Genomic DNA, 11,901 nt, shown 5'->3' with positions numbered 1-11,901 from the left:
CACCTAAGTTGGTCTGTCACCTTCACACAGATAGATATTCACAACACAGCAATAGGCAAAGATATACATATGGATAGAACACTAATTTTACATGTCTAGGAAACCAGATTACCCTGAATGGTTAGCATTTTACATTCCAAATGCAAAGTTAATGTGTTAAGGCTATTACAATTCTAGATGCTATAAAATGGTTTCAGTAGAATGGTCATGTAAATTGAAAAGAAAACTGATGTCTCTTCAGACTGGAAATTGAGAGAAAATTTGCCCCCAGATGAGAAATTCCCTAACCAGTCAATGCATCTGTCAGTCAAACTTGTTTCTTCCTACTTATGTGTCTTTGAAAGAGCAGGGATATAGGCCATCGGGTCATTTGCTAGCACAACAAGAAAGCAGCTCTTTATAGACGAGGACTCTTAACCTGCCTGCCAGTTTGTGTAACCTGAATTATTTGTTCAAAGATATCCTTCTGTTCACCTGTACTCTCCATTAGCAAAAGAAATTCTAATTAAATTACATAACGTAGGAAATGTATGACCCTCACTGGTGCAACACAGATTTTTCTAGCACACAGTGGTAGAACTCGTTAATCTGAAAAAACATATTTAGAATAAAATGTACACATTCTCTCCTCATCCATTTCTCTTTATACCAAGAAAACCTGATTTGAAGATGCATAGCTTTGGTAACTGGCTGCTTAGCATGGCTCTTCACAGATGTCACACACTGATGCAAGAGTGGAAAGGATTCAAAGATAGCTCAGTATGAATACATAGAGCCTATAGGCCTGCATAACATGGGACACTCAGGAAAATTAATTCTAATTAATTTGTACAGTGGATTAGTTAAAAATCTTCCTTTGTCAATATTCTCACAAGAAATTAAGAAGCAAGTTTAATTCAGTTTAGGTTAATTCACTTCACTTGCAGCCCTGCAAGTACTTAACATTAAGTGATCCCCTGTAAAACTCACACTTTTGGTAATTTAATTAAATTTACCTGAGTATCTAAGTATAGACAAGACATTAAAAAGGAAATGGTCATTAACTACCACTTCTCTGTATAATACGAAGGATGCAACTTATCTAGCTTTGTTTAATCATAGACATCCTCAGTTAATGAACAAAGGCTCCGGTGTACTTAGTTGAAATGTAGTCTTGCATGAATTGTGTTCAGCTGGGGGAGAAGGGAGAAGGAAGTCACCTTTTCTTCTAGAGAAATGACTGAATGAGTTATGATCAGGCACATATTACTGTATCTGCCAAAGAACATATACATAGGACATCAGAATAAACTTAAAATAAACTGCACAACTTTATGAAATGTTCAATTTTTGTATTTACACTATAATTAGTACAAAATTGCCTTTTAAATTTTCTGCAGCACAAGACAGTATCTACTGGACTTGATACCCTAATATGTCAAAACAACTACTTTGAAGTATGATAAAGGAATCTAGGAAGAGTTATAAAGAATAAGACACCATTTTCAAACTATACATAGTGTTTGCTTTTGCTTCTAAAAAGGTACTTATATCCCCAAAAGGTTTTTAATTTTAAATAAGCAGGGTGGGCAGGGAGCGGGTAGGGAGGGAAGACTGGTTGTTGGTACTAAAGCCTTTACTGTAGTAAACTAAATATATTTACAGTTTATACAAATGTTTGACCTTCAACAAAAATACAAAAACATATCACAAGATGCAAAACCAGGAAGCAAGTTCATGTGAGACACCACTGCTCTACACAGGACAGAATGCAACTTGAACTGCAAGGAACAGAAAGGTATTTATCCCCCATATTCAGGCAATGAGAACAATTTGCGTGAGGTCACAAAGAAAGAAAAAAATAAAAGGCTCCAACATTCTTCAGTAGACTTGGCTTTTAAAAACTATGTCAAAAACCTAGGCTACATCTGTCCATCTTGCCTCTGTGTTCCATTTGGTCCACGTAGCCAATATTTAGTTGCTGGATGTTGCCTTCTATTTTGAAAAATTGGAGTAGTTTCATGGCAAGGTCTGGAACCTCAATACTTTTGTTCCTTTTTAAAAGGTAAAACCTTTCTACTTGTACAATTAAGAACAATTTTGGCCCAGTTCAACTTCTAAAAGTTATATCCCCATCATATTTTTCAGTAGATAACTTCATAGACTGTAGCCTTTTTGTCTCCAGAGCCAGTGACTATGTACTTATCATCCACAGAGATGTCACAGCTAAGCACTGACGAAGATTCTTTGGACTAGAAGAAAAATAGAAATATATTACATAATTTTATAAAAGTCTTGTTACCCTTATCTCAATATCCCATTCTGGGTAGATCACATAGGTGAAGAAATCCGAGTCCACTCTTGGGACTCTGAGTATTCTAGTTTTTTCTTTAAAAGCATCATCATCCTCACCTGGAAGATACTGGCTCCATAAGGAGTTCTCCATGCATTAAGAAGGTTATCTTTCCCAGTACTCACAAACCATTTTCCTAGAATATAAAACAGAAGGACTATGAAAACATATGAAACAGACCTCTGACAAATTTTGGGTTTTCAACTCACATCTAAGAAATCTGTTAACTAACTGCCGTTATAAAAGCTTTCATCACTCATCAACATAGTACTTTTGCTTACAATCACTGTGGACACTCATGCTTTTGCAGTGTGTTACATGAGGAAATCCCTAGACTCTTCAAGTAGAAACAGCTTTTTACACACAAGTTAACCCTAACAGCAGCCTTTAGACAAACAGATGTTTATTTGTAGATAAGTATAGTAGAATTCATAAAGCAGAGATATTTATTCATAACTGAGATTCTAAATAAGTTTTGATTATCAAATGAGCTATGACTATGTAGTAACTAATCAGCAAAGCATGAATTCGAGCCCTGACCTCCAGTTCTGTCTTAAGTGGGCAACTTACCACAGTAAGCAAATTTGAGTGACAATACACAACTCTCATGAAGGTGCAGTTGATATTTGTCTGGTTTATTTACATGTAGCACTTCTACGTTGCTGCTCTCCATTCCCACAGCTAGCCATTCACCAGTAGGACAATAACCAAGAGAAAATATCTGAAAATTAAACCACATTTACACTTTTTATTTTTCTCTACAGTGGCTAAATTAATTGGGCAAGGGAGAAAGAGAGAAGGGCCAAATAAAATTCACATAGTTCAATAGTAAGACTGCTCTTCAAAATTCAAGTGACTAAATAAACTCTGTTCTTACCTAGTAACTTAGAAAAATAGAAAAAGAGAGTAATGTCAGGCTACCATTTTGTTCTGGAAGCTAAACATAAGAAAGGTCCAAAATACTGTGTTGTGAGCAGCCAAAAGGAAGAGAGGGAACAATCTGCCAGTTGCACTGGACTCAATCTCAGCTTTCATCCTAAATGTTTCCACCCCATGCCCACATATCCCCCCGCCAAACTACAGGAAAATCCAGTTACCTGTGATGTGAAGTCATGCTGTTGTAGCTGTCTCCCCTCCCTCAAGTCCCAAGATCTGACAGTGTTATCCAAACCTCCTGTCCAGAGCTTGGTACCATCATTAGAAATGTCAATACAGCTGGCTCCATCTGTGTGGCCCTGGAATTGCCTGATAAAACAAACCAGATTGAATAATGATTTCCTGCCAGAGCTCAAGGTAAACACCATTGTGGTGTTAGTTTTGGACTCTGTATGTGTGTGTCATCTCTTCTGTGTCTACTGATGGGCAAAAATCATCCCCTCCCTCTTACTGAGCATGAAATACAACAGTATTACAAAAACATTTTCCAGGTGCTGGAGAAATGAATTGCATCATGGCTAGCTGAACAAACTCAAATATTTCCTATAAGGTTTTGAAAAGGGGAAAAAAAAAAAAAAAAGCTGGTGAGAACATGAAAGTACAGTAACTATAGTTAAAAGCACTAAGGTCAACTCAGATTAAAACAAGTGCTGAGGGAACAAAACTCCAGTTTCAGAAAAGAGCTTCTGTATTTTTCTTTGGCTGCAAGTCAAGGTGATAAATAATAAGCAGAGATATTAATAGGAAGGGATCCAGATAGAAATACAGATAGTTAAACACAGGCATTGCTGAGTCAGCAAAGTTGCATTCTCTGTGGCAGACGATCACAAAAATCTACATGGTGCAGTTTGTTTTAAAATCTTCTCGTTAGTAATTCTCAGCTTTCATCAACCAGAAGGTCGTCTCAAGTTTTCCTTAATCCTTTGGCAAAAGCCTTCTGAGGCTCCTGCATTTTTCATCAGCAATTAGCTTTAGGAAACTCCTATGCCTCGATGTGAAAGGTGGAGGGCGGGTGGAGGGGGGAAGGCAACTAGCTTGGGAATGAAGAGTATGAATCACTAAGAGCTGCCACAGAAAGGTCACGCAGCACATTTTGTTTTGTAGCTCTGGTCTTAAAATTCCACGTGTTATCAATTAGCAAGATCAGCCAGCAAGTGCTGGGAACACCTACAGCAAACATTCAAAAGCCACAGTCACAGATGGAGCGAGTGCACCTTTACAGAGGCTAAGCATGCATAGGGCAAACTGAAGTTTTTATATAACTAAAATCATCTTTGTTGACCTAAAAGTTCAACAGAAAGTAAAATTTATATGCACATTAATATGACTCTCTGCACACAACTTTAGGCTTCTTATTGATATACAGGAAATTTAATTGAAACACAGCAGACTAAGCAGATTCTTCAACATTTGTGTTTGGAACTTTTAAAATATCACAGCCCTTCCCAGTTCAGGCTCTCTTCTCATAATATTGTAAAGTCACCACCACTTTGCTAAGCATAAGCCAAAATTTATCTTCTAGTGAACCACACAGCTAGCAGCTAAGAGCCATTTCACCCATGGCCCTATCTTTCTTTTTGCATCATAGCACTAGTGCTGAACATTGACCTGCAAGGCACTTTAATCTTCTACTAATATATTCATTAATCAAAGGTCTAACAAAAGTTTTCAAAAAGTAATTTACATGGCAATCCATTTATTATACTCTGCAACCCATCCTAAAAGTTTTAGGATGAAATTCCCCAAAAAAAACTTTCTCTCATGAATGACCAACATCAGTCCTTTATGCTTTCCTAAAGGACTGAGGGGATCCACACTTTCAAGCGCTTTTGTAAGATTAATTTTATCACTTATCATCACTAAATAAGAACTGAAAATTCTCTTTATTACGTAACAAGGCTTAAGAACAAAAGAAAAGAACAAAACTCAAAGAGGCATATTCAGTCTACCTCAATCACAAACCAGCAGAAATGTTGCTTGTAGAAACCTGCAGACAAATCCCAACTAACCGAAAACAACAGGAACTTTGCCAATTACTTCAGTAGTAGATGATGGACCAACCCTTCAGGCCCTGAAAACACAGCTTCCAGGATTAGGTTGAAGCTACCAAAACTAGTTTCTGCCCAACTCGGGTGCAAACTGCATTCTTTGGATAAGAAACACTATTTACTTTGCTGTAATGAACCATTTATTCAGGGAGATAAATATTTATGTAGCTGTCCAAAGAGTAACTTCTATTAAAGTTTTCTGTAAACAAGTAATGACTCACCTGACCAACGTCTGATTGTGCAGATCCCACACTGCGATGTTCCCATCACTGCAGCAGGAAAAGCACACCTTGGAATCAGGACTAATAGCCAGAGCGTAGCAGGCAGGGGCGGAGGATGTCAGCTCTGCTTTTATACGAGGAGTTGGTGCTGCCAGGTCCCATATGGATAATGTGCTGGCTTCCCCACCAACTATTAGGGTGCATCCATCAGGCATCAATTTACAAGAGCGGATGTAGTTATCTCTGTTCTGTACAACACAAATCACCTCAGTTATGTTAATATATGCCTGCCAATAATGACCACTAATATGATTCTGACTGCATCCAAGTTTTAAACAGTACACTATTTTTTCCATTGCCAAAGTACTGAAGAGGAACCAGCAGATCCTAGAAGGTTTCAAACAGCTACTTCTCATCACTAATCAGAGCCTGCAGCTGCAGAAATTAAACTGCAGACTCCTGTTGCCACAGTCTACCCTGTTTTAAACCTGACGAATGTCAAGTCTTGCATCTCATTACACAAAAACAGAGCCAAAGAGTAAGCTTGCATTTCTGCAAGTGCACTCCATCAGCTAGGGTCACCAACAATAGAAATACTAAAGCAAATGACCTTTCATGTGGCATTTAGGCAACCCTGCCTCAAAATGCAGTTCAAGTCTCACACTTTTCAGGTTTTGAAGGTTTTTGTTTTTTTTTTCAAATACAACTTTCCATTCAGTATTTTAAAATCAAAATATTAAGTATTCCCATACTGGTCCTAGATTTATTCTGGTCCTTTGTAATTCAACATGATTCTTATTGTACTTATAATATTAGTTTTGCATTTGAGACACTATTGCTGATTGAGAGGTACTACAGGGGATTCAGGGGTGGAAAACGTTCCAAACTTCACTTATTACAAAAGTTTGACTCCTTCAGTGCATTGGACATCCATTTCTCCACAACAGCTACCAAATTAACATGGTAACAGTAATGGAGGGTTAAGATCTGTACTTCAAAACATACAAAAAAGCACTGCAAGAAGTAGTCAACAGCATTCGTACTACTGCTTCTTTTTTTTTTTATTCACAGCAAAGCAGCAGCAAGTAGTGCAGTGGAAATACTGGCTTAATTAGTCAGCCATTACTCCTCTGTAACTAAAATCAAGGCAGCTAGGACTCTGCATCTAGACACATACCTGCACAGAACTGAATACATATTCAACCATACTTTTACTACTAGACAACTAACATAAGCGTAACAGTAAATAAAGGGTAAAGGCAAAAAAACCCCAGATGAAACCAAAACAAAAAACCACATTTAATTGGATCAACACTGAAGCTAGAATTATTTTCACCCAGAATATATATTACTGTGCTTTACGGCATTAAGTCTTCCCAGTTAACATTACACAAAAAGCGATGCTGCTTCTAATATGAGAAACATCTTTTATTGAGCTGTTAACTTTTTTGAGTTATCTTTTCAGCTACCTATACTACTGCACTCAGTGGCTTTTGTATCCTGCAGAAGTGAAAACAACCAACCAAATGTATAACTTGTGGATCCCAACAAAAGCATTGTGAGACTTAAAATGACCTTGGTACCTTGCCACATTATTGCATTACATAGTTGCTACCCTCTTAAAAAAAACAGGTTGTCACTCCTGGTGTGAGTGAAACGCCTAGGATGGTTCTTTGAAGCCCTGCATAAGCTAGGCTACATTCCTTTCAAACTCATGCACAAAAAACATCAGCATGACTAGAAGGAAAAAAAAGAAAAAGAGGGAAAAATCAGGTACACTCTCTACTCAGAAAGCGTATCTAATCTGTTATTTGACTCTCAGTGATTAAATTTATCCCTAAAAAAACCACCACTCTAACTCCACCCATTACATGTTAGAAAAAGACAGCTAAATATGTAAAGCAGGAAACAGAACTGCCTTCTATTTCCTTATAATATGAACAAAATCCAGACAAGGACAGCTATTTCCTTATTGAATCTCCAAGGAGAACCTACCCTTGTATACAAATTCCTGTTCACTTACCAGGCAGTCCAGCTGAGAGACAGGGCTCTTGTTGCCAGGCTGGCTGATGTCCCAGACTTTGACGCATCCCTTCCCACCCGTGTACACGTGTCTCGTGGGGTTGCTGATGGTGACTGCACACACAACTTCCCCGTGGTTCAGAGTGTTGATCTGACGGGCATGGCGAGGGATGCCTGGACCGATGAGGGCATCAGGAGGGAAAGGAACCGGCTGCATCTGACCATCTGCAGTAACGTGAAAGGAGTAGGCTCTTTGGGGAAGGGAAAGAAGAAAAAATAATAATATTAAAAAAATCAGCCAGTTACAGTACTATAACACAAGAAACAGACAGTATTCTTTTATTTGATTTCTTTGCCAATCTTTTTCTGATTAAAATCAGAGCTGCGGTGCCAAGTAATACAGGCACATGAAACCTCAGAGGAAGACAAGGATTCACAGTAGATATTTTCAGCTTGCCTCACCTAAAGTATTTGTGCAGTGGGGAAGTACGTTAAGTGCTACCCTTAACTCTATGGACAAGATTGGGGAAGTACATTAAATTCTACCCTTAACTCTATGGACAAGGTCATGGCTGCTATCTCTCAGCCACCTGGATAATCAAAAGAGCTTTCAGCCCCTTGTTTCCAGCCAGTAGTTCCAAGTCTCAGAACCACAAGTCCTGCAGCAGCAATTCTTCCATGAGTCTTGTACCTCTTGCCTTGCAGTAGCACTAGCCAAAGTTCAACTTTTGCTCCATTTATGCACCTCACCTCTAACATCAGCACCAGCTGTGCTCACAGTGCCTCTCCTTCCACCCAGTAACTAGTGCTTTCAACAGAAAATGGAAACATGCAGAGTGGTTGCACACACCTTTCATCAGAAAGCTGATGCCATCTTCCCATAATTATGTTTTCTTGTATAAGTATTTAGGAAAATCTGAAAGGCTCAGTTTCCCAAGTAGTCTTGGCACTTCTGTAACACCTTCTATATGTATGCAGTGCATGATTTCAAGACATGGAAACTGAGGACTGAGGAAGTGAATAAAAACTGAATAAAAACATACCTCCTTGGGGAAAATTCACAAAATTGTTTCTTCATGTTCGCTGTAATGTTTAGAGTCCTATCTACTCAAGGACCAGGTCACAATAGAACCTAATAAAGGTTTCAGGTACAGGGAGTTTTCTTTCTTTGTTTGTTTTAAATAATAGTGAAAAACTCCTGCAAAAGGCTTCTTTTTGTTACAGTGGTGAGCTCCTTTTTTGTTTGTTCTGTTTTAAGCACATCCATAGCTCATATTTTTGATACTGCTGTTAGATCAATAGCATTCTTCAAGAGGCCAAAGTAGATTAAAAAATTGTGAGATATTAGTATCTTTTTTTTTACTAATGAGCTATTGTCTCCCTAGTGATACTTTTATTTTTCTAATATATTCTTGCGTTCAGAATTTCCGTTTCTTTTCCAAATGTACCTCCTTCTTCATAAATCTTCAGTCACCGTAGCTCAAGTTATTAGCATTGCATCCCTATCCCAAGGACCCAACAATAGATAATTCAATTTAATCTTCTGTTCTGAGCTAGTATTTTCTAAGTATTTTACTGCATGTTTCCAAGTATTGCAGAGTTTAAAGGGAAGGAACAAGCAAGATGCCTGGATCCTTAACAGACATCACAAAGCAAATGAATATGCCTAGAAGCAGAAGATATTCCTTTAAAAAAAGAGTGAGCAGTGGCAAGGTGAAAGAACTCTATAGTTCTTTCATACAGAAGGTAACAGTGGAAACAGCCACGCCATGCAATATCACAGTTTTCTCAGAAGGGAAGGGTTAAAAACTGGTTAACAGTAACTGCTATTAAACAAAGAAGAAATTAAGAGTGCATATACATGCAATTATTGTACCTCATTCATGCTTCATGGTTGGACATATGACTTGAAAGCCTGCTCAGAGACTACACAGAAATGGTGGATGAATGACTGCAAAAGATGACAAATCTTTTTTGTCAGGGAAATGTCAGGAATGGGAAATGTAAGACAAGCAAGTGCAAAGTTGACTCCCTTACACATGTACAAGATGCACAGCATATCTAACGTATTTCTACCAGTGGGACCCTTTCTCTTTTTTGTATGAAGAATTACAGTATTGATAAAGGCTTAACTAGAAATCTGTATCATTTCTGTGAAGAGGAGTAGAGACAGGACCGTCCCAAAGTAGTTATTCACTGAATAGATGAGACACAGGATGGGAGAGGAAGCAGAAGAGGAGTGGCAACAAGACTGCTCGAAGCTGAACAACTGCTCAGGTTCAGGTACAGAATCCAACTAAAGAGTCATACCACTCAAGAGGCTGAAAAGCTGGGCCCCATCCTGGGCTCCAGATCAAAGTCAGCTGCAGAACTTTTGTTAGGAATAAGAATACACAGAACTGCACAACTTTGAAGTCTCAGCCTGCCCTCGCTTTTATCATGGACAGAAGAAAAACAATTAAGCAAGCATTAAGCAATTTTTCCGGCATGTTTAAGATGAATAATCCACTTGTACATTTTTTTTTTTTAATGGAAGGTTACAGCTTACATCTTCTGTTCAATTCAAAATACCTAAGCGGTGTTTTGAAATGCTTCTGTGCGTACACACAGCTTCTCAGTTCTTGCTGAGATGGGGTGGGAGGAAGACAATAGGAACATTTTTCAAGTGCTTCATGTGTAACTGTAGAATTACGATGACTCTTCTGCTCTGAAATGCCAAAAGACTTACCCAGTGTACTTTTCATCATGTAGAATTTTACCAGTATGCCTGTGTTTAAAGTGCGGTTAAACAGATCATAAGAGTAGTCTCTCTCTTTTATCATCATAAGCAGGCATTTGCTTCCAAGACTGGCTGGTCAGGACTCAGGATGACTGAGTTTCAGGGCCTAACAAACAGACCAGTGATAGTTTCTTACAAGCCAAAACAGCTTTTTCTACAGTGCAAGTTATCAGCAATCCGCTGTGTAAAGAAATGGCTACACATTGCCAAATCCATTTGCTCCTGCCAAGACAAGCACACAAAGAAGTAAATGTTCCTGTTCGCTCAAAGATGTGTGGCATGTCATGCTAACATCACCACTGTCAGCATATTTGTGTGGTCTAGTAACTTGTATCTATTAGGTATTATGATACGACTTTTCGTTACACATACCTTTTACTTCGAAAAAAACTTGCATCGTTTGCAAGACTGACACTCCCTAGACAATGAAAGCTTCTGTCTCCAGAAGAACACATTACTGGAGACAGCAGTGCGAACAACTGTTTGCTGCTCAACTGCTGTTGTCCGTGGCTACCTCTCCATCAGGTCACCATGATAGAGGGCCTACTCTGCTACTTCTGGGGAGAACTGTACTTCCAGTGCTACAAACAATTAAGAAATGACTCGATTTTTAATGGACTAGATATATTCACAGGCCTGTCTCAAAAACTGCCAAGCATTTTGGTTGTCCAACCTTAAAAGAACCAATATTTAGTAAAATTTGGTAAGTTCTTGAGTTCTCTAAAGCTCATGGTATTTCTTGACAGGGACCCCATGCCCACCCATCTTTCTTCTCAACAAATTGCTGTTGGCATTTGAATTCTGTAACACTGCAAAAATGTAATCTGTATGTCAGAAAATGCTGTTCAGCTTCATGATAATCATGGATTTCTGTCTCAGTCACAGCATTCTGTCTCTATGAAAAAACTGGGTTCCATGATTATCCATCTTTGGTCAAATGACTGTCAGCATGAAGATAGTCCTTTCTCATGTTGGGCTAACAATCACAGCAAACAAAGAAAAAGTTCTTATATAATGCAATTACAATTTAACATAAAACAAGCCAAATACATATCAACTAATAGTAAATATATACTTGTAATTAATTGTGTATTATGAACAGAACAGTTACAAGACAAACTTGCATGCCTTTTATTTAGGAAAAACAGTTCTGAGAAACGGTATACTGTCACTTATGATTATATTCCTTCCAAATAACAAAATTACTCTTCTGGTCTATTGCATCCAAAGACTTCTCCCCATCTGTGTCAAAGCAGCACTGAAAACCTGCAGAGTTCCTATACATTACAACATAGTAGGTGATACTAGTACAACCCAGTTTCTCACCTTAAATCTGGTAATTATGGCCCTCCAATTTCCAAATAAGTGTCGAATAAGTATATAATAAGTATCATCTGACATGCTGAGGAGAGTTCAGAATAATTAATTTACTGCTCAAGAAAATGGGAAATCAATTAAACTACCTGCCAGCTACTCTAAGTATTCAGACTGATATAATGCATGCAATTCCTACCTACTTAAAGTACCATGTCTTTAAAAAATGATTCCACTCCATCCTTCCCA

General features: G+C 38.2%; 1 protein-coding gene across 1 annotated transcript in view; it reads right to left on the bottom strand.

The window, feature by feature from the left end:
- Positions 1–1,430: 1,430 nt before the first annotated feature.
- The window catches only part of TLE1 (transducin-like enhancer of split 1 (E(sp1) homolog, Drosophila)), a 73,543-nt gene continuing 63,072 nt past the window's right edge, over positions 1,431–11,901 (bottom strand). Inside the window, exons 14-19 of the mRNA XM_010290324.1 lie at positions 7,561–7,810; positions 5,538–5,785; positions 3,430–3,577; positions 2,903–3,053; positions 2,392–2,468; positions 1,431–2,231 (exon numbers count right to left, since the gene is read on the bottom strand). Coding sequence (XP_010288626.1) covers positions 2,124–2,231; positions 2,392–2,468; positions 2,903–3,053; positions 3,430–3,577; positions 5,538–5,785; positions 7,561–7,810 — 982 coding nt within the window. The 3' untranslated portion in view covers positions 1,431–2,123. The remainder of the gene's footprint in view (positions 2,232–2,391; positions 2,469–2,902; positions 3,054–3,429; positions 3,578–5,537; positions 5,786–7,560; positions 7,811–11,901) is intronic.

This window comes from Phaethon lepturus, unplaced genomic scaffold (genome assembly GCF_000687285.1).
Source record: "Phaethon lepturus isolate BGI_N335 unplaced genomic scaffold, ASM68728v1 scaffold5347, whole genome shotgun sequence".
NCBI lineage: Eukaryota > Metazoa > Chordata > Aves > Phaethontiformes > Phaethontidae > Phaethon > Phaethon lepturus.
This window is presented reverse-complemented; position numbering and strand designations above follow the sequence as displayed.